The sequence below is a fragment of the Mesocricetus auratus genome, unplaced genomic scaffold, assembly GCF_017639785.1.
Source record: "Mesocricetus auratus isolate SY011 unplaced genomic scaffold, BCM_Maur_2.0 Super-Scaffold_2245, whole genome shotgun sequence".
Lineage (NCBI taxonomy): Eukaryota > Metazoa > Chordata > Mammalia > Rodentia > Cricetidae > Mesocricetus > Mesocricetus auratus.
This window is the reverse complement of record NW_024429180.1, coordinates 52,309,087-52,335,750: the sequence shown is the minus strand read 5'-3', so window position 1 is coordinate 52,335,750 and position 26,664 is coordinate 52,309,087. Positions and strand designations below refer to the sequence as shown.

Here is a 26,664-nt window from a genome sequence, read left to right as displayed (position 1 = left end):
CATTGTGTAAATGTACCACATTTTCTATATCCACTCTTCAGGTAAAGGGCATCTAGGTTTCTTCCAGGTTCTGGCTATTACATATAATGCTGCTATGAACATAGTGGAACAGATGCCCTTGTTGCATGAATATGCATCTTTTGGATATATGCCTAAGAATGGAATTGCTGGGTCTTCTGGTAGACTGATTCCCATTTTCCTGAGCAATCTCCATACTGATTTCCAAAGTGGCTGTATGAGTTGGCACTCCCACCATCAGTGGAGGAGTGGTCCCCTTTCTCCACATCCTCTCGAGCATAAACTGTTATTGGTGTTTTTGATTTTAGCCATTCTGACGGGAGTAAGATGGTATCTCAGAGTTGTTTTCATTTGCATTTCCCTGATGGCTAGGGATGTTGAGCACTTTCTCAAGTGACTCTCAGCCATTTTAGACTCCTCTGTCGAGAATTCTCTAATAAGTTCTGTAGCCCACTTTTTAATTGGATCCTTTGGTGTTTTGGAGACTTGCTTCTTGAGTTCTTTGTAAATTTTAGAGATTAGCCCTCTGTCAGATGTGGGGTTACTGAATATCTTTTCCCATTCTGTGGGCTTCCTTTTTGTCTTCTTGACTGTGTGCTTTGCCTTACAGAAGCTTTCCAGTTTCAGGAGGTCCCATGTATTAATTTTTGACCTCAGTGTCTGTGCTACTGGTGTTATGTTCAGGAAGCAGTTTCCTGTACTTATTCAGTCAAGGGTATCTCCCAATTACTCTTCTAAGAGGTTCAGTATGGCTGGATTTATGTTGAGGTCTTTGATCCATTTGAACTTTTGTTCATGGTGATTAGGCATGGATCTATCCACATTCTTCTACATGCCAGCATCCAGTTATGCCAGCACCGTTTGTTGAAGATGCTTTCTTTTTTTCATTGTATATTTTTAGCTTCTTCGTCGAAGATCAGATGTTCATACATGTATGGGTTAATATCTGGGTGTTCAATTCAATTCCCTTGGTCTACCTGTCTATTTTTGTGCCAATACAAATCTGTCTGTTTTCAGGACCATAGCTCTATAATAGAGCATGAAGTCAGGAATGGTGATGCCTCCAGATGTTGCTTTATTGAATAAGTTTGTTTTGGCTACTCTTGGTCTTTTGTTTTTCCATACAAAATTGATTATTGTTCTTTCAAGGTCTGTGAAGAATTGTGCTATTATTTAAATGGTGATTGCATTGAATCTGTAGATTGCTTTTGGCAGGATTGTCATTTTTACTACATTGATCCTACACATCTAAGGGCATGGGAGATGTTTGATTTTCTGGTGTCTTTTTAAATTTATTTCTTTAAAGATTCAAAGTTCTTACAATACAGGTATTTCACTTGTTTGGTTAGTGTTATCCCGAGGTATATTATGTTGTTTGTGATAGTTGTAAAGGGTGATGTTTCTCTGATTTCTTTTTCAGCCATTTTATCATCTGTATATAGCAGGGATACTGATTTTCTTGAGTTGATCTTATATCCTGCCACATTGTTGAAAGTATTTATCAGCTGTAGGAGTTCCCTAGTAGAGTTTTTTGTGTCATTTATGTAAACTATCGTATCATCTGCAAATAGTGAATGTTTTACCTCTTCCTTTCCAATTTGTATCCCCTTTATCTCCTTTTGTTGTCATATGGCTCTAGCTAGAACATCAAGTACAATATTGAAAAGGTATGGAGAGAGTGGAAGGCCTTGTTTTGTTCCTAATTTTAGTGGAATTGTGTTGAGTTTCTGTCCATTTAGTTTGATGTTGGCTGTTGGTTTGCTGTATAAAGCTTTTATTATGTTTAGGTATGTTCCTGTTATCCCACATTAATCCAAGACCTTTATCATGAAGGGTGGTGGATTTTGTCAAAGGCTTTTTCTGCATCTAGTGAGATGATGATGTGATTTTGTTTCTCAGCCTGTTTTTATGGTGGATTACATTGATGGTTTTTGTATGTTGAACCATCCCTGCATCCCTGGGATGAAACCTACTTGATCGTGGTGAATGATTGTTTTGAAGTGTTCTTGGATCCGATTTGCCAGTATTTTATTGAGTCTTTTGCATCAATGTTCATGTGGGATATTTGTCTGAAGTTCTCTTTCTTAGTTGTGTCTGTGTGTGGCTTGGGGATCAAGATTATTGTAGCATCATAAAAAGAGTTTGGCAAAGACCCTTCTGCTTCTATTGTGTGGAATACTTTGAGAAGAATTGGTATAAACTGTTCCTTGAATTTCTGGTAGAATTGTGCACTGATGCCATCTGGCCCTGAACTTTTTTTGGATGGGAGACTGTTGATGACTGCTTCTATTTCAATAAGGGTTTTAGGTCTATTTAAATTGCTTATCTGTTCTCAATTTAATTTTGGCAAGTGATATCTATCTAGAAAGTTGTCCATTTCCTTTAAATTTTCGAATTTTGTGGAGTACAGATTTTCAAAGTATGACCTGATGATTCTCTGAATTTCCTCAGTGTCCGTTGTTATGTCCCCCTTTTCATTTCTGATTTTGTTAATTTGTATGTTCACACTCTGCCGTTTGGTAAGTTGGGACAAAGGTTTGTCTATCTTGTTGATTTTATCAAAGAACCAACTCTTCGTTGCATTGATCCTTTGTATTGTTTCCTGGTTTCTACTTATTGATTTCAGCTCCCAGTTTGATTATTTCCTGCCGTCTACTCCTCCTGGGTGGGTTTGCTTCTTTGTTTTCTAGAGCTTTCAGCTGTGCTGTTAATTCTTTAGTGTAACTATCCTCCAGTTTCTTCATGTGGGCACTTACTGCTATGAACTTCCCTCGTAGCACTGCTTTCAAAGTGTCCCATAGGTTTGGGTATGTTGTGTCTTCATTGTTATTGAATTCTTGGAAGTCTTTAATTTGTTTTTTATTACTTCCTTGACTCAGGAATGGTGCAATTGTGCATTATACAATTTCCATGAGTTTGTAGGGTTTCTGAAATTTGTGTTGTAGTTGAATTCTAATTTTAATGCATGGTAGTCTGATAAGATGCATGGAGTTATTGTAAGTTTTTATACCTGCTGAGGTTTGATATGTTGCCAAGTATGTGGTCGATTTTTGAGAGGGTTACATGTAGTTTTGAGAGGAAGGTATATTCTTTTTTATGTAGATGGAATGTTCTATAGATGACTGTTAATCCCAATTGGGTCATAACTTCTATTAGACCCGTTGCTTCTTTGTTAAATTTCTGTCTGGTATTCCTGTCTAGTGGTGAGAGTAGGGTGTTGAAGTCTCCCACTATAAGTGTATGTGGCTTTATATGTGATTTGAGTTTTAGTAATGTTTCTTTTATGAATGTAGATGCCTTTGTATTTGGGGCATAGATGTTCAGAATTGAAACTTCATCTTGGTGGATTTCTGCTGTGATGAGTATGTAATGACCTCCTTCATCTCTTTTTATTGATTTTATATTAAAGTCTAATTTGTTAGATATTAGGATTGCTACCTCTGCTTTTTTCTTGGGTACATTTGATTGGAAAATCTTTTCCCAACCTTTAACTCTGAGGTAATGTCTGTCTTTGAGGCTGAGGTGTGTTACTTGTATGCAGCAGAAGGTTGGGTTATGTCTTTGAATCAATTCTTTTAGCCTGTGTCTTTTTATGGGTGAATTAATGCCATTAATATTGAGGGACATTGATGGCCATTGATCGTTCATTCTTCTTTGATTTGGAATGGTTGTTGGATGGTGGAATTATATGTGGAATTCCACCCTTTTTTTCTTTTGGCTGTTGGTAAGTTGGCATTATCTATTACCTATGTTGTTCTGGTTGTAGTTAACTACCCTGGGTTGGAGTTTTCCTTCCAAAACTTTCTGTAGGGCTAGGATAGTGGATATATATTGCTTGAAGCTAGTTTTTTCATGGAATACCTTCTTTCTTCATCTATAGTGATTGAGAGCTTTGCTGGGTATAGTAGTCTGGGCTGGTATCCATGGTCTCTTACTGTTGGTAGAATGTCTATCCAGGACTTTCTGTCTTTCAGAGTTTCCATGGAGAAGTCAGGTTTAATTCTGATAGGTTTGCCTTTACATGTTACTTGACCTTTTTCCTTAGCTGCTCTTAATATTCTTTCTTTATTCTGTATATTCGGGGTCATGATTATTATGTGTCGAGGGGACTCTTTTTGTGGTCCACTCTTTTTGGTGTTCTGTAAGCTTCTTGTACCTTCATTGGTATGTGCTTCTTTAGGTTGGAAAAGTTTTCTTCTATGATTTTGTTAAATATTTTTACTTCCCCTTTGAGTTTCTTTTCTTCACCTTCTTCTATACCAATTATTCTTAGGTTTTGTCTTTTTATGGTGTTTCATATTTCCTGGATGTTTTGTGTTAGGGATTTGTTGAATTTAAGATTTTCTTTGGTTGATGAATCCATTTCTCCTAGTGTATCTTCAATACCTGAGATTCTCTCTTCCATCTCATGTATTCTGTTCATTATGCTTGTATCTGTAGTACCTGACCATTTGCCCAGCTTTTCTATTTCCAGCCTTCCTTCAAATTGTGACTTTTTATTGTCTCCATTTCAGTTTTCAACCCTTGCACTGTTTGAATTGTTTCTTGCAATTTTTTCTTTGTCATTTTGTCCATTTTTTGAAATTTTTTGTTTGTTTTTTCTTCCATTTCTTGCATTTTTTTGGTTTGTTTCTTCTATTTCTTGCAGTTTTTGGTTTGTTTTTTCTTCCATTTCTTTGCGGGATTTTCCTATATCCTCTTTTAGGGTCTCTATTATTTTCCTGAAGTTGTTTTTAAGGTCATTTTCTTCTGTTTCATTTGCATTGGAATGTTGGAGTCTTACTGGTGTGGAGTCTCTAGAATTCTGTGGTATCATTTTTTTTCTGTTGCTGAGTGTGTTTTTGTATTGTCTCTTTCCCATCTCTTCTTCTAGTGGGTGCAGAAAGAGCCCCTTACTGCTCTGGTGGTTAGGGGACCAGAGTTCCCTTCCAGTGGGTGCAAGCAAATCCAATAATCTAGTAATTCTCTTCCTAGTCCTAGTCCTGGTCCCATGTGTGGAGATGAAGACCAGGAATCTGTGGTGCATGGCTCCTGCAGGATTGGGAGGCTCTGTGGCAGTTCCCAGGGAATCTTCTTCATCTCTTGATTGATTTCATTTTAAAGTCTAATTTGCTAGATATTAGGATTGCTACCCCTGCTTCTTTCTTGGGTCCATTTGATTGGAAAATCTTTTCCCAACCTTTAACTCTGGGGTAATGTCTGTCTTTGAGGCTGAGGTGTGTTTCTTGTATGCAGCAGAAGGATGGGGTCTGTCTTTTCATCCATTCTGCTATCCTGTGTCTTTTATGGGCAAATTAAGACCATTAATATTAAGGGATACTACTGACCATTGGTTGCTCATTCTTCTTTGATTTTAAATGGTTGTTGGTGGTGGGATTATATGTGGAATTCCACCCTTTTTTCTTTTAACTATTGGCAAGGTGGGATTATCTATTGCCTATGTTTTTCTGGTTGTAGTTAACTCCTTGGTTTGGAGTTTTCCTTCCAGAACTTTCTGTAGGGCTGGGTTAGTGGATATGTGTTCTTTGAATCTAGTTTTGTCATGGAATATCTTGTTTTCTTCATCTATAGTGATTGAGAGCTTTGCTGGGTATAGTAGTCTGGGCTGGCATCTGTGGTCTCTTATTGTTGGTAGAATATTTGTCTAGGACCTTCTGGCTTTCAGAGTTTCCAATGAGAAGTCAGGTGTAATTCTGATAGTTTTGCCTTTATATGTTACTTGTCCTTTTCCCTTAGCTGCTCTTAATATTCTTTCTTTATTCTGTATGTTTCGGTCTTGATTATTATGTGGCGAGGGGATTTTTTTTGTGGTACACTCTATTTGCTGTTCTTTAAGCATCTTGTACCTTCATTGGCATGCCTTTCTTTAGTTTGGGAAAGTTTTCTTCTTTGATTTTGTGACTCTACTCCTTTGAGGTAGTGTTCTTCACCTTCTTCTATACTTATTATTCTTAGATTTGGTCTTTTTATGGTGTTCCATATTTCCTGTATGTTTTGTGTTAGGGATTTGTTGAACTTAAGATTTTCTTTTGGTTGATGAATCAATTTCTCCTAGTGTATCTTCAACACCTGAGATTTTCTCTTCCATTTCTTATATTCTGTTGGTTATGCTTGCATCTGTAGTATCTGACTGTTTGCCCAGCTTTTCTATTTCCAGCCTTCCTTCAGACTGTGTTTTTTTATTGTCTCTATTTCAGTTTTCAACCCTTGCACTGTTTGAATTGTTTCTTGCAATTGTTGCTTTGTTTTTCAACCATTTGTTGTATTTTTATTAATTTTTCTTCCATTTCTTGCAATTTTTGTGTTTGTTTTATCTTCCAATTCTTTGAGGGATTTTCCTAAATCCTCTTTGAGGGCCTCTATCAGTTTCATGAAGTTGTTTTTAAGTCTTTTCTTTTGCTTCATTTGCATTGGAATATATTTGTTTTTCTGTTGCTGAGTATGTTTTTGTATTGTCTCTTTTCCATCCCTTCTTCTAGTGGGTGCAGAAAGAGCCTCTTCCTGGCTTGGAGGTTAGGGGACCAGAGTTCCCTTCCAGTGGGTGCAAGCAAGTCCAATAATCTTGTAGTTGTCCTCTTCCTGGTCCTAGTCCTGGTCCTGTGGGTGTAGAAATAGTCCGGGAATCTGGGGTGCATAGGCTTCCACTTGGAGGGGAATCTCAGTGGCAGCCTGCAGCCACTGGAATGTGGACTCAGAAACAGAACCCGAATTGCCTAGTCCTGTTGGTGGAGAAGTCGACCAGGAATCTGGCGTGCATAGGCTCTAGCTGAGAAGGATGGCTCAATCGCAGTCCCCAGGCACTGGACCCGTGGGTGGAGAAGTCCAGGAAACTGGGGTGCATAGGCTCCCACCATGAGGGGAGGCTCAATGGCAGTTCCCAGACAATGTTTCCTGGTCCCGTTGGTGGAGAGGAAGACCTGGAATCTGGGGTGGGTAGGCTCCCGCTGGGACGGGAGGCTCAGTGGCATTGTCCAGACAGTCCCCATGCACTGGAAAGCAGGTCCTGATACAGGGCCCGTTCAGAAAAGACATTTTTGAATGTGAGTTTGTCATATACATGGCTATGTACAGCCCAAATCTGTTCCTTATGGGTTCTTTTATGCATGACCCATGTGACTGTTCTTAGAAATTATCTTTATGTCAGAGGTTATGAATAATAGAGCTTAAAAAAGAATAAATTGTCATTTGACTAAGATGTAAAATCATCATTAGAAAAACAAACAAAAGAGAGACAACAACTCTACTCCCCCACAAAAAAATGAATAAACAAAAACAAAAACCATGCTAAGTGGAAAAACAAGAAGAACAAAGAGAAAAGTTCTGGTTTCCCTGAGAACTTCAAGGAATTTGGAATAGTTTTCTGTCAGTCACAAAGTTCATGCACAGAGCTATCAAATAATTTTCTTCTTCCCTTTCCCTAACAATATGAATGGAGTGGATAGAGGGAAGAGCAAACCTACATGTATATAAATCTTGACAGACTTAACAAGCTTCCTTGTGTTTAAAAATGAGAATGTGGGACTGGAGAGATGGTTCAGTAGGTAAGAGAGAGAGTATGTTGCTCTTTAAAAGGATTCAAGCTTAGTTTTCAGCATACATGTCACATTACTCACAACTATCTGTAGCTAATTTCAGCTCTGGGGATTCCTACAACTCTTTTTCTGGTCTCCTGGACCACTCTTAGACCTATATACAGACATACACACACACACACACACACACACACACACACACAGAGGCATGCACACAAATAAGTAAATAAAACTAAAAACAGACAGGTTTATTAGGATAATAACAAAAATAATATATTTCATGGGTGAAATTGTATAGCTCGTGAATTTGTTTTGTCTTTCCTTTTTCTGTTTATTTTGATTGTGTTTTTGTCATGGAGTCTTGCTATGAAGTCCTGGGCTGACCAGTAGTGAGTATGTAGCCACAGCTTGTAATACTCCAGGCCCAGCCTCTTGAGCTGTTTGTTATATTTGAAGCAATGTGTCAAGAGGACATAAGTTAAACTTAGGTGTACCTTTGCCATACTCTAGAAGTCTAACCAATAATATAAAAGGGGAGACTAGAAACAGAGTGGTGAGACAGCATTGGAAATTCCAACTTACATGACAGGGGTATTTCAGAAGAAAGCTGGGAAGTCTTCGAGCACTTCTTTGTGGAAACACTAGTCAGAAGCTCCTCAAATCTGAGAAAAGACATGGTTAAACAATTACAAAGCTTCACATAGTCAAAATAGCATAAAAACACAGAACCACGTGTAGACATGATATAATGAATGACACCATCAAGAGACAAGCAGAGAATGCTGAAATAATCAAGATAAAAGCCACTCACACACTAAGGATACTGGAATTGATAAATAGTTTCTAATTTAAGAAAAACTTCACTCATGGTACACTCAGGCTGCTCAGTGAGATAAGTATATTCTGTAGCAGAACTTTGTAGGTCAAAGGGGAATTCAAATGTATTTAAGAGCTACAATAATAAAATTGACAAATGAAAATTCTATTTTGGGAAAAAACTGCCGACTCATACAGCCTCTTTGGAAATCAGTATGGAGATTCCTCAGGAAAATGGGAATTAATCTACCACTAGAACCAGCAATTCCACTCTTAGGCATATATCCAAATGAGGCAAATTCATACAACAAGGGCATATGCTCCACTATGTTCACAGCAGCATTATTTGTAATAGCCAGAACCTGGAAGCAACCTAGATGCCCCTCAACTGAAGAGTGGATAGAGAAAATGTGGTACATTTACACAATGGAGTATTACTCAGCAGAAAAAAACAATGGAATCTTGAAATTCGCAGGTAAATGGATAGCACTGGAAGAAACCATCCTGAGTGAGGTAACCCAGTCGCAAAAAGACAAACATGGTATGTACTCACACATATATGGATGTTAGACATGGATCAGGATAGTGCTAGTCTGCACTTCCACTGATAAAGAGTATGGGAAACAGGAAAGAACCTAAAAGTTATGCATATATGCATAGTACCCAAGAGAAGAGGATTGAGACAAGATCCTCTGAATGGATGGGGAACATGGCGAGGGGTGGGGGGGAGTGGGACCTGGGAAGAAGAGAGGGGGTGAAGAGGAATAGAGTTGGTCATGGGGGAACAGGAAGTTGAGTGGGTGGGAGTAGAATAGGGGGAAGAGGGAATCATAGGATAGAAGACAGATCAGGCACCAGAGTGATCTCGAGTGATCTAAAGGGATAACACCAATTGGCAAGCTAAGCAATAGTGGAGAGACCACCTCGAATGCCCATTCCTGATAATGAACTTGATGTCTATAACCATCCGGGAGCCTTCATCCTGTGACTGATAGAAGCAGAGGCAAACACACAATTAATCACTGAACTGAACCCAAGGAACCCAGTACAGAGAGAGATGAGTGATGAGCAAATTGGCAAAGAATGGGCTGGCAAAACCAGCAGAGACAGCTGATCTGAACAGGGGAGAGCTCTTGGACCCCAGAGCGACAGTGGGGAGGCCAGCATGGGACTGATCTGGACCCCCCCAAATGTGAGTGTCAGTGAGAAGACCTGGGCAACCTATGGGGCCCTGAGCTGTGGATCAGTGTCTATCCCTGGAATACAAACAGTCATCGTGTGCCTACAGCACAAAGAGGGATGCTCTCTCAGCCTGGACTCTTAGGGGAGTGCCTGGACCCTACCCAGAGTGAAGTGACAGACTCTAGATATCCCCTATGTGGAAGGATTTGGCAATAGGGTGGGAGGGTGGGGGGGGAAGGGGAGTGCAGGAGGAGGGGAGGGAGAGGGAACTGGGATTGACATGTAAAACAAGCTATTTAAAATTAAAATAAAAAATGATAAAAAAACTGTCTTACAAAAATGAGAGAGAATTTCCTGGATAAACAAATGCTTATAACATTTATTCCCTGCCTTATAAGCAATTATAAAGTGAAACAAAGACACCAGAAATTGCTCATATACAAACACAAAATTATTTAGCAAAGATGAATACATGGATGGCTATATAAAGGATAATTACATTATTAACCTCTAACCCATTTGTTTTGTTTATAGTTTTTAAAAATAAATGTACACAATTATTAATCTCTAGTAATGAGTGTTCAATGAATGAAGATATGGCATGTGACACTGGTTATATACAGTGAGTAGAAGATAGAAATTTGAAGTTCACATCAACTTAAATTAGAATAATATATTGTACATACGAATCACAAAGAAAATAAGGAAATAAAAATATTTTACCACAGGACTCAAGAGATATATCATTGGTTAAAAGCACCCATTTCTCTTGCACTGGACCAAGGTTTAGTTCCCAGTGCCTACATGGTAGTTCACAACCATCTGTATCTCCAGTTCCAGGGTTTCTGACACCCTTCTTTAGTGTCTGTGCCTACTACATGCACCCAGGGCACATATAGGCAAGCAGGCACATGCATACACATACATCCATGTAAACTAAAAATAACTCAAATAATTTTCTACAAAAATCAGCATAAGGGAAATAAGAAGACAGAAATTATGGATAAAGTCTAGCAAAACATGGCCATAAGTCCATTTCTATTAGTAATTACTTGTGAGTACAAATATTCCTAATCAGAAGACAATGATGTTTGAGAGAACAAATAAAAGCAAGATCCAACTATATGTGCTTAATGCACAAATCCACTATCTCTATGAATTCTTAATGGAAGAGTTGTTTGATGATGATGATGAGAGACTGTACACTGGAGTTCTATCAAAAACTCAATCCAATTGCATTAGAATATTCATTCCCTGGATGCACATGCCCATCCCCAAGACAAATTCCAATAAATTTGAAAACACTGAAATTATAACAAATATCTTTCCTCATCATGTTATGAAAATCTGCATTCATGAGGAAAGTAAACAGTGTGTTTTGAACCAATGGTTGAGCAGGGAATCAGAATTAGCTGAGGAAATTGACAAGAAAATGTAAAACCTCAAAACCTAAGAGACACAATTAGAGCAATTATAACATGGAGAGTGACAGAGAGCTGCAAAGAAGATCCAAAAATCAGTAAAACAAATATCTACTCACATAACTAGATAAAGAAAGTAACTTAAGTTGCAAGAAGGCAGGTCTGTGGCACTCTGCACACTTCCTTTTCCACAGGAAGTTACTGGTTTTCCCACATGCACAATACATTTTCATTATGATGTAACGCCTCAGATCTAATATCAATAAGGCCAGCCAGTCAGGGACTGAAATCTCCTGTATTGTACATGTCTACAAACACACTGAAGGATCTAGGAAGTAAGTAGCCCCAAAGTTAGTGAAGATCTGCAAATATTTGCCCTCCTAGTGGTCATTCAATTGCTCACCATCTCATTCTGTGAAAAACATCAAGAGACAGGAAAAAGATAATCCTGGGGCTGCCCACAATATTTCAATACAAAATGCAACCTGATGTAAACTGGACTTTCAACAAGAGGAAAAACTGACTCTTCTCTGCTCACCTTTTCCTAGAGGTTCACAGTTTGAGAATACAATTGCCTTCACAGTAACAGCCTGCTTTTGACTGGAGTTAAGTTCTTTACTTCTGACAGCAGATGTCACAATTGCCTAACAAAAGGGAAGCAGAGTGCATATTTGTTCTTGAAAAAGAGAAAAGCACCTCCAAAAACAGCTTTAAAACATACACATCCACACCACTAGCACATGCATACTGTTGTGTGTAGAATGTCTGTCTACAATGCAGAGACTTGAGTTTGATATTCAGTGCTGGGAAAACTGGTGAATTTTTTTATTGGGATAGCAGCTCTGCACCCACTGTGTATAAGTAGCTGGGCCAGGAAAAGTGTTCTGGTATATCCCACACGTTTGTTATTTAGCCTATACCTTAGTTTATCTAATGAAAGGAAGAAATATTTAATCCTAAATTAATAATAAACAATAGTTTAAGAAAAAACTGTCCAATGTCCACTAACAATAGATGTGAGGTATCCCTCCAAACACACACATCTCTCCAGATTAAAAAGCTGAAATGTTCATTCTGTACATGGTAACAGTAAAATGAAATTGAAGATCTGGCAATATTTGGAAAGCAAATCAGAGGAGATGATGTCCATGAAAATATGTTGTTGGAAGGAAGATGTCATGTGGGCCCAGATGGTCACTGCATAGGACAAAGGGAAGAGAGAGCATCAGGATACAATAGGACTCCCTTAGTTTGATCAGGCTGGACAGGTTCCACATGGCTGCACTGCCAAGAGATTCTTGGTGTCCAAGTAACGTGACTAGTCATAAGAACAACTGGGAGGATTAATAAGGTTACACAATAGGCACTTGGATGAACAGATGAGAAAAGAAGGGCCAAAATGCATTATTTTATTTATTTGTTTGTTTATTTTATTTTTAAATTTAAATTAGAAACAAGTTTGCTTCACATGTCAATCCCAGCTCCCTCTTCCTTTCCCTCCTCTCCTCCCATGCCCTCCCACCAACCACCACAATCCCACTTCCCCAATCCCCATTCCATTCCCCAGAGAGGGTGAGTCCTCCATGGGGGATATTCATAGTTTGTCATTTTGTTCAGGGTAGGGCCTAGGCCCTCTCCCAAGAGTCCAGGCTGAGAGAGAATCTCTCATAGTGGGATGGGCACCCAAAGTCCATTTGTATGCCAGGAGTAAATACTGATCCACTACCCAAGGCTGCATAGATTACCTAGGCCTCCTCACTGACACCCACATTCAGTGGGTCTGAATCAGTCCCAAACTGGATTCACAAACATCAGCCTGGGGTTCAAGTGCTCTCCCTTGTTCAGGTCAGCTGATCCTGTGGGTTAAACAAGCCCAGTCTTGACCCCTATTAATTAATCCTCCCTCTTTGTCACTTGGTTCCTTAAATTCAGCTCAGTGTTTAGCTGTGGGTGTCTGCCTCTACTTCCATCAGTCATTGGTTGAAGGTTCTGTTTCCCAGACTCTCTGGCAGTGGGACTGTAGGCTGACACTCCCCTGATCCATGTCTAAAATTCATATATGAGTAAGTACATACCATGTTTCTCTTTTTGTAACTGGGTTACCTCACTCAGGAAGGTTTCTTCTAGTGCCATCCATTTGCCTGAAAATTTCAAGATTCCATTTTTTTCCAGTAAGTAGTACTCCACTGTATAAATGTATCACATTTTCTATATCCAATCTTCAGGTGAAGGGCATCTAGGTTTCTTCCAGGTTCTGGCTATTACATATAATGCTGCTATGAACATAGTGGAACAGATGCCCTTGATGCATGTGCATCTTTTGGATATGTGCCTAAGAATGGAATTGCTGGGTCTTCTGGTAGGCTGATTCCTATTTTCCTGAGCAATCTTCATACTGATTTCCAAAGTGGCTGTATGAGTTGGCACTCCCACCATCAGTGGAGGAGTGTTCCCCTTTCTCCACATCCTCTCCAGCATAAACTGTTATTGGTGTTTTTTATTTTAGCCATTCTGATGGGAATAAGAAGGTATCTCAGAGTTGTTTTGATTTGCATTTCCCTGATGGCTAGGGATATTGAGCACTTTCTTAAGTGCCTCTCAGTAATTTTAGACTCCTCTGTTGAGAATTCTCTATTTAATTCTGTAGTCATTCTTACACACATTTTGACCATACACTAAGAGGATTCAAGGGAAACAGGCTACTTGTTCTTTCAACAACACTGTTAGAAAGCTGGCTATATTTGTGGAAAAAATGAACATCAGGCTTTAACTGACACCACACGTGGACATTTATTTGAAATATTTCATAGACATCAGTATAAAAAGAAAAGAATGTGGTTTCTGAAAGAAAGAGCAACAGAAACTATTTCCATTGAAGGAAGCTCAGCTGATCTTGTTCAGGACAAACACACACAGAAAGGGGGGGATGGCAAATCAGATTTCAGCAATGTAAGTCTGTGAATCATGGAAGTGTGGCCTTAAGGAAATGGAAAGGCTAGTTATGCACATGTACATGATTTGTCTGAAGTATTGGAGGCCTGTATTGGAGGCAAAGGACATGTGTCTAGAACACTAGTCAACAAAGTACCAATTTAAAATCAATTCACAGGTGGGTGGGAAGGAATGTCATGATCAAAGACACTGTCTACAGAAGAATAGACAAAAAGCCATGCCCCTCTTCTTTCTCTCTCTCTCTCTCTCTCGTTCTCTCTCTCTCTCTCTCTCGTTCTCTCTCTCGTTCTCTCTCTCGTCTTGCTCCCTTCGCCCCACTTAAAAAGACTTTTTCTTTTTACTTTATGAGGAAGCATTTTGCCTGCATGCATGTTGGTGCACCACTTGTGTATCTGGTTTCCTACTGCCCACAGTGGCTATAAGAGGGCCTCAGACCTCCTGAAGCTGGCATTACCGGCCAGTTGGAAGCCACTATGTGGATGCTGGGAACCTAACCTGGGCCCTCTACGAAACCTGAAAGTAGTTTTTATCGGTTACCTGTCTCACCATCCACCCCACCTCCACACACCCCTTTCTTTTTGGAACAGTTTTCAGAGTATCCTGGAACATTTTATGTAGCCTAGGGTGGTTTTGAACCCATAATCCTCATATCTTGTCCTTATCCAGAACTGTTTGGCTTCAGACTGAAGTTGGAAGAGCATGCACAATGAAATGGATTGCTTTTCCCTTGAGTGAAATCTGGGAGAAGAAAGTTAACAAACTTGATTAGTTTCTGGTTAGACTAAGTTTAGTTCTCAGAGGAAATAACAGTGTCACATTGACAGTGATTACCCTGATGAGTGAATCATGAAATCCCATGAAGTACAAATCCCCCTTTCATGGCTCAGCAGATTTTCTTGCACCTGTCTGACTGGCTTGGGTTGGGAAACGCTAAGGCCTGATACTTTGGGGAGGAATTCTGGTCACTTTCATGTCTCTTCACAGGAAGTGATCTGCTCTCTAAGCCTATGCCCAGAATGTTCAGTTCCTCTAATCCACTCAGTCTAACTCCTTTAATATCCTCACACAGTATTTGACCCTTTCCTTTCACACTCTGGACTTAGAACAAAGCAAACAAACATACAAAAGAAATCTTTCATTTTTGTGTACCCTGAGCTCAGCTCATTGTCTTTGGGCTGCTCAACTATGTCAGTTCATAGAGTAAGGGATCAGATTACTCCTTATGAACACATCTTAACTTACTGCTTTCCTAACAAAATCTAAATAAAGAGCTAGTCTAGAAAAATAGATACCTTACTGTACACCTAATCATAGCTACAAATAAAAGCTATTAAAATGGAGATCCGCACTGTACAGTTTGTGGATATCAGCTCTGTGGCCACCTGTAGAAGGCATGGGTATACGGTGGGTGTGGGAAATTATAAGTGCAAAATGTATGATTGTATGAGGGTGTGTGTGCATGTGTATCTTTATGAGTGTGAGTCTTTGTGAGTGTGTGTGTAGAAAGATTTGTAGGGAGAGATCTATGTACCTGTGACCAAACCCAATCCCAGTCCTAAATAATTGAAAAATAACCCTAGCAGGTATAAATTATCCTGTAATATCAACAGTAAGGAAAGGGGGCGTAGTATTCTCAGAATTGCTTCCTGCTGAAATGAGATGATGATAACCTCATGGGATCCTGTAGGAAGAAAATGTTACTGTAGTGAAAGTCTCAAGGGGACTGGCTACAACATTTGTATCCAGTCTCTGTTTGGCAGGAGATGCTTGACTGAAGTTCTTGATTGAAGTTCTTATGTTGATTGAAGCTCTTGTCTGAGGCCTTTTACAGAGTGTAGAAGGTGCAGCATGTCTGTTAATTAGTCTGTTGTTGTGTAGAACGATGTAGTTCCAAACCAGGTTCAGGATGGTACTTGTCAGTTCAGATTCATCAAGTCGGATCAGGTGGAGTTGATGAAGTGGGGTCCCATTTTCTTTCTGAAGTTTTTGAATATTGCTGTTAAGGAATTCCTTGTTCTGTGTGGAAAACTTAAAGGTTAATGTCAACAAAGAAATTTCAACTTTTATATGTATGAGTACCGGGAAAGGCAGCAATAAGTAAGATAGTAAATATAAGGGAAATGAGACTTTCAGAAAAGAACTGAGTATAAACAGATGACAGTCCCTAGATTTTGTTTTCTTCTGTCTTACACCAATTGGCTACTTGATATAATACAGAAACTCTGAATTTTATTTTAACAACATGCTTGGATATAGAGGAGGAGAGCCAAATCCAATTCCAAAGCCAGTGTTGGTTTAAGTGAATAGGGACCAAAAGAGTACTAGGAAGTAAAGAGAAACAGATTTTATAAGGACAAAGTTAAGAGAATTAGACATTGATACCAGACATTACATTCTTCTTTGTTTGATGGTACTTTGGATAGCCATCATCTCTTCTTTGGGTATCCACACGTTCAGTATCTTTTCGCTTTTTGGAGATGGGTTTTCCTGTGAAGGCAAAAGCAAAACACTTCTGTTTCCTTTTGTGAGGTCTCCTTGCCCCTTGTAGAATATGACTTTGTGGATGAGCTGTCATCTTTCCTCCACCCAATGTTTCTCCTATTCAGATAGAATCTTGATCTTTATATTCAAGGGTAGCTGTATCCAAGACCCATTCATCCAATGGTGCTGATCTGATTTTTAGTGGCTAAAGTACCTGTGGATTTGCATTCTCATAAGCTAGAGATTCTATAAATATTCTCCTAGAATCTGAATCAGTTGCCTGTAATTCTAGTGCTCTAGAATATTTCCAAAAATTCAGTGAACTTTTCTCTTGGACCCTGTTCCACTTTGGTTTAAGGTTCTATTTCCTCTCCTGGTTCATGAACCTTATTCAAAGCACTCAGAGCTGCTGTACGGCATAAAGACAAGATATGTTCATAATATGCAGACTAAGCTTGTGGGTTAGCATAAGCACCATCACCAAGAATCTTATCTTGTGGAGCTTCATAACCCTTCTTTAGGCCTTGAAACTCATTGGCCTTTTCTTCTTCCCTCCACAAAGCTCTCCATTCTATTTGAGATGAATTTTCTAGCATCCCTGAGATCAATTGACTTCAATCCTTTGGGGTCACCCTATTTGAGCTTGTCTAAGAATTCAGTAACTACCTGACATAAGGGGAGTGAATACCATAAGAAACAATGGCTTGTTTGATTCCCTCGAGGTCCTTCATCTGTATCGGTTCCCACTGGTAAGCAACAAAACCATTTGGATGCTTCTTCATTGCTGGTTTTTCAGTGATAGGTACTTGAAAGACCATGGGAGATGGCATAACAACCTTAGGAAGGTCTTTCCAGCATCTGAGAGGTATAGGTAAACCTCTATCATAACCTGTTGCTAGTACTTTCAATTCTGATGTATCAGATTGGAGATCATCTAAGACCTAAAGCCTATTGACCATTGTTTCTCTGAGTGCTTGTACTTCCTGGGTTAAAAATTTTTCTAAGGACTTCATAGAGTCTGTCAGTTTATTGCAGTTTCTTGGATATATAATTTATATGTGATTCCAAGTATTTAATATTCTCATCCTTGGATATTATCTGAATAGCATGTAAGTTGCCTTCTAGGAACAGTGTTCTGTCTGATAGCCAGTCACTATCCTCAGACATCGAATGAATTGTTTCAATAAGTTCACCAATCTGACGGTCCAGTCTTTGAGTTCTATTAATTGAGTCATCAGACGTGGAATGGGTTGTTTCTGACAGCATGATAATGTCATCCTGAATGGATTCTATTTTGGCCATGAGGGCAGTAGATTTAAGTTCTAAGTTATTTACTTTGTTATACATTTACCCATTGACCTCAAGATTTTGAATTTTTGTCTCTAATTTCTCAATAGTTTGCACAATTTCACTGCTTTCAGCCCTATTATCAAGGCCTCCCCTTTCTTCCAGTATGTTACATGATTATGACGTTAATCATTAGAATCAGACATAAATAAGTTTGGGGCATATTATAATCCTCTCTCAGGATGTCATTCATGTAATAAGCAATGAGATCCCTAATGTTCTGCATTGTAAGATTATCTGTCATGGTATAGAGTAGGTAATCTTATCACCAGCTTAAACTGCCAGAATGTAAAACTTACCTCAAATTATCTTGTGTTGAGGAAAGGATTTTTACCTGCAGTAACTATGCTTGGCCATCAGGAGGCAAAGGTGTACCGCTAAACACAGCTCCTCCACTGGTGCTTTGTATTTTCCCAGTGGAATCTGAAAAATCCTAAGTAGCTTTTACACAAATTTAGACAGGAGGATTATGTTAAAAGGAAGGGAAAATACCCTGCGCAGATTGCAGGAACCTGCAAGTATGGAGTCCTGCAGAACCTTACCGGCAGGAAGGAAAGTGAACACTGCACTGCATGGCTTTCAGGAATTCTCCTTTTAGCAACCACTGAGAGAAGTGAGGCTTGCAGTCAGGGGAAGCCGAGGTGTTTGGCAGCTGTTCAGAAGCGCCTGTTCTACAAGCTCCCTGGGGACTGGGACTTGTTGGGCTAGCAACGAGAGGGCTGTGGAGACACATGGTCTCCAGGAACGCTGGTGGTCCGGGAACATGGCCAGAGAACAAAGGAGATGGAACCCACCCAGAGCAGGACAACAGGAATGGGTTGGGAAACCCTAGTGACTTGGAGGGCCTCCGGGACTGCCAAGACGCACCAGGCTGTAGGCCACTCATGGCTAGCACCCAGCTGGGGAGGCTGGGTAAACCTACTTCCTGACACCAGATTATGCAGAAATATTAAGCTACACAAAATAGGGATGTCCTATGATATTTTATTGAGGGAGAAGTCACTTATGTGAAAAGCCAAGAAACCCAAGAACCAAAGGTCCACAAACTGCTCTCCAGGGCAGGACACAACCAGAACCCAAAGAAAGTGTCTCCTCCCCCTGGCTCTTTTATTCCACATATGTTCTACATACCTGTGATCACACTTAAACCTACAATTTTGAAGCTATCTGTGGACATTCATGCTCTGAGCTCCTGGATACTTCCTAGTCCCACCTGGTGCTCTAAGAAATCACCAAGTATTTTCACCATAAATCATTAATTACTTTCAAAAGTCTGTATTTTGGGTAGTCTATCCGTTTCTAGGAAGAACTCATCAGAAAGAAATTAGACAGTGGCCATCCTAAACTTAGGGTTTAGGGCATGAACTTCTGTTCTGTGTTTACTCTAGGATTTCGATGGCCTTAGATAAGTCACCTTTTTTTGATCACAGATTCTCCTCCTGTAGAATATTCCTGCATGACTAACTCATTTGATTAAGTATCAAAGTGGCAAAAATAAAAGAGAAAATTCTCTGGAAAATTTAGGCATCTTACAGAAGTGTGATAGAGTTTTGTGTTTCGAGGGGTGATAGAAGTAGAATTGTGTTCATGAAAAGCTATTTCTAGATGTTAAAAATGCATCACATATATTAATGAGATTGCATGCAGATTGCCAAACATCAAAAGTAAATCCTGCAGATGTTTTATCTTGAAACATGTCAATCACTCAACAACTAATAAAATTAGCACTTAACTCTTAATCTCATCAATGACTCTCTGAACAATTTAATGACCTAGCAATGACTACCTTTCCCATATAATTTCATAAATATTACATTACTGATTTGGTGACATGTTAATTATGTGCATTCTTTTTGCTGTCCAAATATCTAAGTTTGCTTTCTGTAAAAGGATAGGTGGGGGAAAACCTTAGAGGCCTCAACCCTACACAAAACACTACAGACAAGTGGGTAAAGCTGGGAGTGGAATAGGTGATCCTAACCACGGAAGAGAACATTAATTGCTGTGCAATTCCAAACAGTCAGCCCTGCAAACATACATAGAAATAACATACTATGGACTCAACAGGATATATGTAGTAATATATGCCTATATATAAAGATACATATATATGCAAAAACAATTGATTAATAAAACCCACAAATTTGATGAAGAGTGGGGAGGAGTATATAAAATGGCCTGGAAGAAAGAAAGGGAAGGGGGAATATTGTAATTAATTTATCTTATATGTTGTAATTAATAAAATCTAAAAAAGAAACAAAAATAAAAAGTGGATCTTTTCATGATAAGATTTATTTAGCAGGAAATTTTAGTCCACCAATTTCTTAGGGCTTAGATTTTTAACAATATTTGGGGTTAAGTGTGACCTCTTTTTGAAAACATCCTGTCTTGGTTTGTATGTTTTTAGGTAGATTTGGCAAGGAGCTTCCTATAGTAGCCCCTCCTTTGCAGCCCACATCTGCATAGGGTGTGAAGTAATCGAGGCATATTGTTTCTAGGGTGAACAATAACCAGGATCTTGACTCATATAAATAAGTTTGAAACATTCAGTTTTTTGAAAATAATCACACAGAAATCATGGTTTTTGTTAATAGCATAGTTTACTACACCAATCAAAGAATGAAGCCTTACATTTCCATTTCCACCAATTTGCAAGCAACACAGACTTTGTAAAATGAATCTTACACAGGACAGTGGGAGAAACTATATTTTATCAAATGAGAAGTGTTTGGATATAACCAATATTCCATGAGATAGCAAAGTAGAGACGCTTATAGGAGTTAGAGTGAGGAATAGCAAGAGACTAGGGCTCTGCTCTTTTTTCTGCTAGCTCTCTCCCTCAGAAGACGACATTTTTTTATTTCTACATCAGCAAAGAGGTTTAGGGTTAAATTACTTGTCATTTTGCAGTTTGGGATCAACTCAACAATTCAGTGGAGTGTGTTGAGGCATTTCATCAAAGGTTCATTTCTTTTGTTCTCCAAAGATTAAAACTAAAACCACCCTTCAGGATTCTTGCATTCCCACTCCAGATAAAACCTGAACATACATGCAGCATCTCACATCTAATTACCTGTCTTGGCTGTGCTGGTAGAAACACAGAAAGTAGAATGGAAACTGAAAAACAAAGGTCTTCCTTCAGTGTCTCCTAGAGATTGGCTACAGGAACACAACACAGAGATACCTAAATCTCTGAACTGGAGGTCCTTTATAAGAACTGGAGTATATTTTCTCATATCTACTGAAGTTCTTCTAAATGTCATATCGAGACTATTTATAGTACCTAATCAATAACAACAACAAAATGCTATGCAAATAGTTGATACACTGCATTATTTAGGAAATATTGAGAAAATATCTATATAGTCACTACAGATACAAGTGTATTTGGGATGTTATTGCTCAGTGGCTGAATCTCTGGATTCATACATTGCATTCAGAAGCCAGTCTATATAGAAGCACAAAGTGAAACTATGAAAGACTCCTGTCGTATCACATTCTAGACTTTTGTCCTGGCAAAGGAGCTTCTCAGTGAAGTAGACACTGGATCATTCTCTAATTAAAGAAAAAACAAAATACAGAGGTAATGGTTATTATCTGATAAAATATTTGGACTGACACAAATGGAAATTTATAGACTAAACAATACTAGCAACCACACTGGGAGAGCATATCAGTAGTTTCATGGCTCAAGAATTAAGGGAATTTAGTAATTTGTCTTAAACCATATATAATTTTTGCAGAATTAAGACTAGAATTTAAATATCTAGAGTCCAAACTCAATTTTCTTCAGTTAATGCTGAACTTCCCATTTTACATAGAAAAGGGCATAGTTAGTTATCATTTCAGCTCCCCAAAGAACTAAGGTTTTTGTTTGATGGTTTTGTTCTGCTTTTTACTTTATATATATATATATATATATATATATATATTCTACTTCTGATCTTGGCACGATTTACAGAATTCTCTGCAAAGTAAACTCACATTGTAGTTTACTGAAGTACTCAACACTGCTAGGTAAACAGAAAAGTAATCTTCAATTTCTTTTTTCTTATTTCTTTCCTTGGAGAAGTGATACTGAATGGTGTTGGAGTTGGTTGTTTTATTTACTTCCCTTGCTGTTTTAATTCCTGGAAATGTCTGAGAAAGAGTCTCCTGAGTCCAAGGTTTCTGATACCTGTTGTTGACAGTCTTTATATACAGAGACTGTTTAATACCCAAACAGAAGCCTAATCCCAAGCATCAAGCCATTGTTTTCTTACCCCCAAGGCACACTGATCTGGAGGTCACCCCAAAACAATACCTGGATTGTATTCCACCGAGACATTTTAAAAGGGAAGAAGCTGTCAACTCTTGCATTGAGTTCTTAAAGGTTAGTGATTTCTGACTACCTTGCAAACAATAGCTATCATCTCTAAAGGAGAATGAATTGTGCTTGTCATTCAAGTCTTGTTAGAAATACACTTTAGTTCTTTTCATACTGACATCCTAACTATAGGAAGCTACACCAATCTTAACAGAAGTCCGGGAAACTATAATCTCATAAATGGCAGAGTAACCCATTTTCTCATCTCTGTGTGACCAACTACATAGCCATGATTTTGTGCATAATATATTTTCTCTTCACTACAAAATTAAGACATTTAAAAAGTGTAAGTGAACTTTGTTTTTAGTGTGTTATTGAGCTCAGAGGGACACCTTTGTGAAATATGAAAGAAAAGCATGAAGATACTTGGGAAACATGGACAAGATGGTACTCACGTGATATGGTTGGATGTTTCTTCTTGGCAATCAGGTTGGGATTTCAGCCTACATGTCAGGGGCTCACAGCAGATATTGGTACATTCCTACAATGAACAAATAAAACAATCCCTGAGTTTAGTGCAAGACAACATTGAAAGAAGTTTTCACTTTTTATGGTATAACAATTTGTTAATTATTTGAGAATTTCATAGAATATATTTTGATCATATTTAGCCCTGCTGTTCCCTCCCAGAACCACCCAGTTCCTTTCCATTCCCTCTCAACTTCATGACCCTTTTTGTTTTTGAGACATCGTCTCTCTATGTAGCCCTGACTGTCCTAGAACTTCCTATAGAGACTAGGCTGGCCTTGAACTCGCAGATCTGCCTTCTTTGCATCCTGAGTGTTGCCACAGGCCTGGCTTTCTTTTACTTTCAATAACCCATATATTACTAAGCAAGATACCATCCACTGCAGTGCAATCAAATGTTACAGGGCAGGGCAGCCAATTGCTTTCTGATTGGACACAGGAGGAAACTCATACCTGGAACTGGAAACCTAGTCAAGAATCCATGACTGAGGAGCTTACAAGGCCCAAGGTTAAAACTGCTAGCTGGACATAATAAAACTTGTTCCTAAATTCATATTTCTAAACTGGAAATTAGTGCAACTCTCAAGTCTTATCACAGAAGTTTCCCTTTTTAAACTTATTTCTTCTGTTGTACCAATTCCAGTGATCATAAACAGGGGAAGTCAATAATAGGAGGAGATGCTGTGCTCAATGAATACTGTCATTAAAGACCAAGAGAGGAAAATTGCAAAGAATTCACTCAAGTCAATTTTGTCTAGAAGGTATTGCTCTTAAATCTGTTGAAATTTTCAAGGATGAACATCTCTGTACTACTCAAAGTAGAGGAAAAATTCAATTTAAAATGGAATTTTTTCCATGTCTGAATAATAATGTTTTTGAGATGTGTCTTGTTTGTTCTCTCTCTCTCTCTCTCTCTCTCTCTCTCTCTCTCTCTCTCTCTCTCTCTCTCTCTCTCTCTCACACACACACACACAAGCACAGATGCATGTGCACACACAAACACATGCACTATTTTAGTTAAACTCCAGTTTATCAATATAATAACTCAATTATGTGAGTTTTCTTAATCTAAAATGTAAGGGTTGCCTGATCATACAGATAAAAAAATGGAATCCATCAAATTAAGGAACTTAAGGGACAGTTGCTGATATTTTGCTAAGTAGCAATATTAGTAGATGATTTTGGCATCCAAAACTTAAGCATTTAAACATGATTCCTTATTTATGTACGCTGTGGGTAAATGATAGATCATCGTCATAAAGAAACATAGATAACAAATAGCCTAAAACCCACCCCAAAAAATCAAGGATGGAACAAAGATTATCATTATTTAGGGGAAATTTAGTAAATGCCATGAGACCTGGAAAAGATATAAAGATATAATAACTATAAAGCATAAACTATATTTTCATTATGTCTGGGATATAATTCCCTACATAGAATAAATTGGGGTCAACTCTTACAAATACTTGATAAGTCGCTAGGATAATAAGAAAATGGCATCAAATATAGCATCAGACAATCATAACCTGCATCAAAAAGAGGGCCTTAGACAGCACAAAAGGAAATGTGAAAATACTTACAAATAAGTAATCAAATTCTGACACAACTACATTAAGAGTCTAATACATAATTTAAGCTTCTGAATAGATGCCCTGATGTACAGAAACCTAAGACGCTTTCTATTATGTCTAAGACCTGTCATAAAAATCATAATTAAGTCCCAAATTTCACATGGATTCATCATTTCATTAGCCTAAAACTAGGGAATTTCTCTGTGTCTACAAGGATTGTGGCATGCTGTGGAGTAACTGTTCCTTCTTTACATTTGGCTTTGTGCAATCATGCCATAAACAGATGCTGGTGGTTTTGGTGTGTGTGTGTGTGTGTGTGTGTGTGTGTGTGTGTGTGTGTGTGTGTGTGTGTATACTTTTCATAGTGCAGTTAACTAAAAGCAAAAGCAAAGCACCATGCATTAACAAATCCATGTCAGAGTCTGATATCAAGTTCATCATCTCCGGAAAGAATTTCTAAAGAACACTGCAAAAAGTAAAGAGATCTGGAGAGAGGGCTCAGCAATTAAGAGCACTTACTGATAAGGGTTCAGATCTTGAGGACAAGATTCAGATGCCAGCACTACTGTTTGTCCTATATCTCCAGTGATAAGGGGTGTGATACCCTCTCTTTGATCTTCATGTTATATGTATGTACATAAACATACTTACATACATACAGACACATACACACACACAAAACAATCTTTTAAAGAACAAAATGGAAAATTAAAGTGTATAACTTTTACACCATAGGTACTGCTTTAAAATCTTAATAAATGCAACTTTTAGACACATGTATTTTCATACCTCAGGAGAGCCACAGTCACAGCCTTCCCCCGTTTCCAGAACTTGGTTCCCACATGTTGGTTTTATTATATTTTCAGGACTAGGTGCCAGCTGCAGACACCTTACATTTCTAGATGAAAAGAATCCCTGAAAGAGTGAGCGACTGACAGTACTGAAATCCTTGGGGAATTTTGAACTGTAATAGAAAAAATAGAATAGAATTATGTACTGTGTAGAAGCTTGTGGGTAATAATAGATGGATTTAATGGATCTCACTGTGGAACCCAGTTCAGTGGAAACTTCAAGTTTAGTCACTGTCCAGAACATCTCTATGCTGTCTATGGTGGGTAGTGAAGCATGTGTAATATCCTCATCGAATGTTTGATCCTAGTGATCCATAAGTGGAGAGGAAAGCATTTAAACTCTCATTATGATTGTCCTAGTTAGATTTTTATGATAAAATATCCTGAAAAAAAGGTAACTTAGGAGAAAAAGGGAAGTCAGAACAGCTAGTGGCATCATATCCAGTCAAGAGCAAAGAAATGGCTGCATACTCACTTTTTTGTCTGCTCAGCCCTGTTTCTCTACTCTTACACAGTTTAAGACACTTTTCCTAGGGAATAGCACCACCTAAAGTCATCTGGGTCCAGCCAAATCAATTGGCTTACTTAAGACAACCCCCACAGACCCATAAGCCAACACAAGGTGCAATCTTTCATTGAAAATACCTTCCCAGATGGTTCTAAATTGTTTCAAGTTAACAAGAACTGGGTACTAAGTTAGTGTGGGCAGGCTGCATGCCCAGCAATAGATGGCTAACCATCACAGGTGTTCAAGATTACCCAAAGTAACAAGCGAGATTAGTGTTACCATTGTTACCATCTACTCATCTCACACCGAGGGCTTATCAGTAAGAGATAACATCATGGTCTAGTTAAAGGAAATAAGTGAAAGTTCCCATGATTCATGGGCAAACTTCTAATTTGTGAGCATCTCAGTAACAGAAGATGCTATGTCCATACTTTTTTTCTGTCCAAAGTCTTGATAAAGTAACCGGCATTGTGAGATAATAAATGAATGTGTTAAAATAGACTGCTCAGTCGGTGGTGGGGATGAAGATATGTTTATCTTGGGATAAAATTGTTGCCTTAACCAGGATAGTGTTTTTAGGAAATATGGTACCAATTTGAATTAAAACAACCTTAAGTTAAAATGATGTAGTCACCATAATAATAAACTCTATGATTGTATATTTAGAAATCTTAATGAATGAGTCTTGAATTTCGGTAAAATAAATGCATGAAGAAGCTGCAGGTTGGATTAATAGGATACTCAGCCTTTGTGAGAAGGTACCCTTACCACATATGCATAGTACATTTATTTAGGAATGGGGATATTTCTCTTTACTTTGGGATGATACCATCTTACCTCAGGTACTGATTCATCACACAGCTGCCAGAGGGACACTTGGTACTATATGCAATATCCTTCATACCAAGGGCATGGCCCAACTCATGTGACATCACTGCTACAAGAGCCACATTGTTCTTTCTTTTAGCCTGGACAAATAGAATCACCAGTTACTTATTATCATATTCAGTTATTTCTCAGTCCTTGTAAATGAGTAATGTCTAATATGAATACTCGGGAGAGGAAAAAATGAGTATCTTTAAGCTCATTTTCTAGCCACTGCTTTTTGCCCAGTGTATTTGAAATGAATGGCTCCTAAGAATACTCAG

At 38.5% G+C, this 26,664-nt stretch overlaps 2 protein-coding genes across 4 annotated transcripts in view; both read right to left on the bottom strand.

Moving 5' to 3' along the window:
- The window catches only part of LOC121135980 (disintegrin and metalloproteinase domain-containing protein 7-like), a 43,628-nt gene extending 25,924 nt beyond the window's left edge, over positions 1 to 17,704 (bottom strand). Inside the window, exons 1-3 of the mRNA XM_040735646.1 lie at positions 17,521 to 17,704; positions 16,314 to 16,408; positions 11,508 to 11,613 (exon numbers count right to left, since the gene is read on the bottom strand). Coding sequence (XP_040591580.1) covers positions 11,508 to 11,613; positions 16,314 to 16,408; positions 17,521 to 17,704 — 385 coding nt within the window. The remainder of the gene's footprint in view (positions 1 to 11,507; positions 11,614 to 16,313; positions 16,409 to 17,520) is intronic.
- Positions 17,705 to 20,330: 2,626 nt separating this feature from the next.
- The window catches only part of Adam28 (ADAM metallopeptidase domain 28), a 90,875-nt gene continuing 84,541 nt past the window's right edge, over positions 20,331 to 26,664 (bottom strand). For all 3 annotated transcript variants that reach the window (XM_040738218.1, XM_040738256.1, XM_040738477.1), the window contains 4 exons: positions 26,354 to 26,484; positions 24,947 to 25,121; positions 22,511 to 22,596; positions 20,331 to 21,304 (listed from right to left, as the gene is read on the bottom strand). In XM_040738218.1, coding sequence (XP_040594152.1) covers positions 21,298 to 21,304; positions 22,511 to 22,596; positions 24,947 to 25,121; positions 26,354 to 26,484 — 399 coding nt within the window. In that variant the 3' untranslated portion in view covers positions 20,331 to 21,297. The remainder of the gene's footprint in view (positions 21,305 to 22,510; positions 22,597 to 24,946; positions 25,122 to 26,353; positions 26,485 to 26,664) is intronic.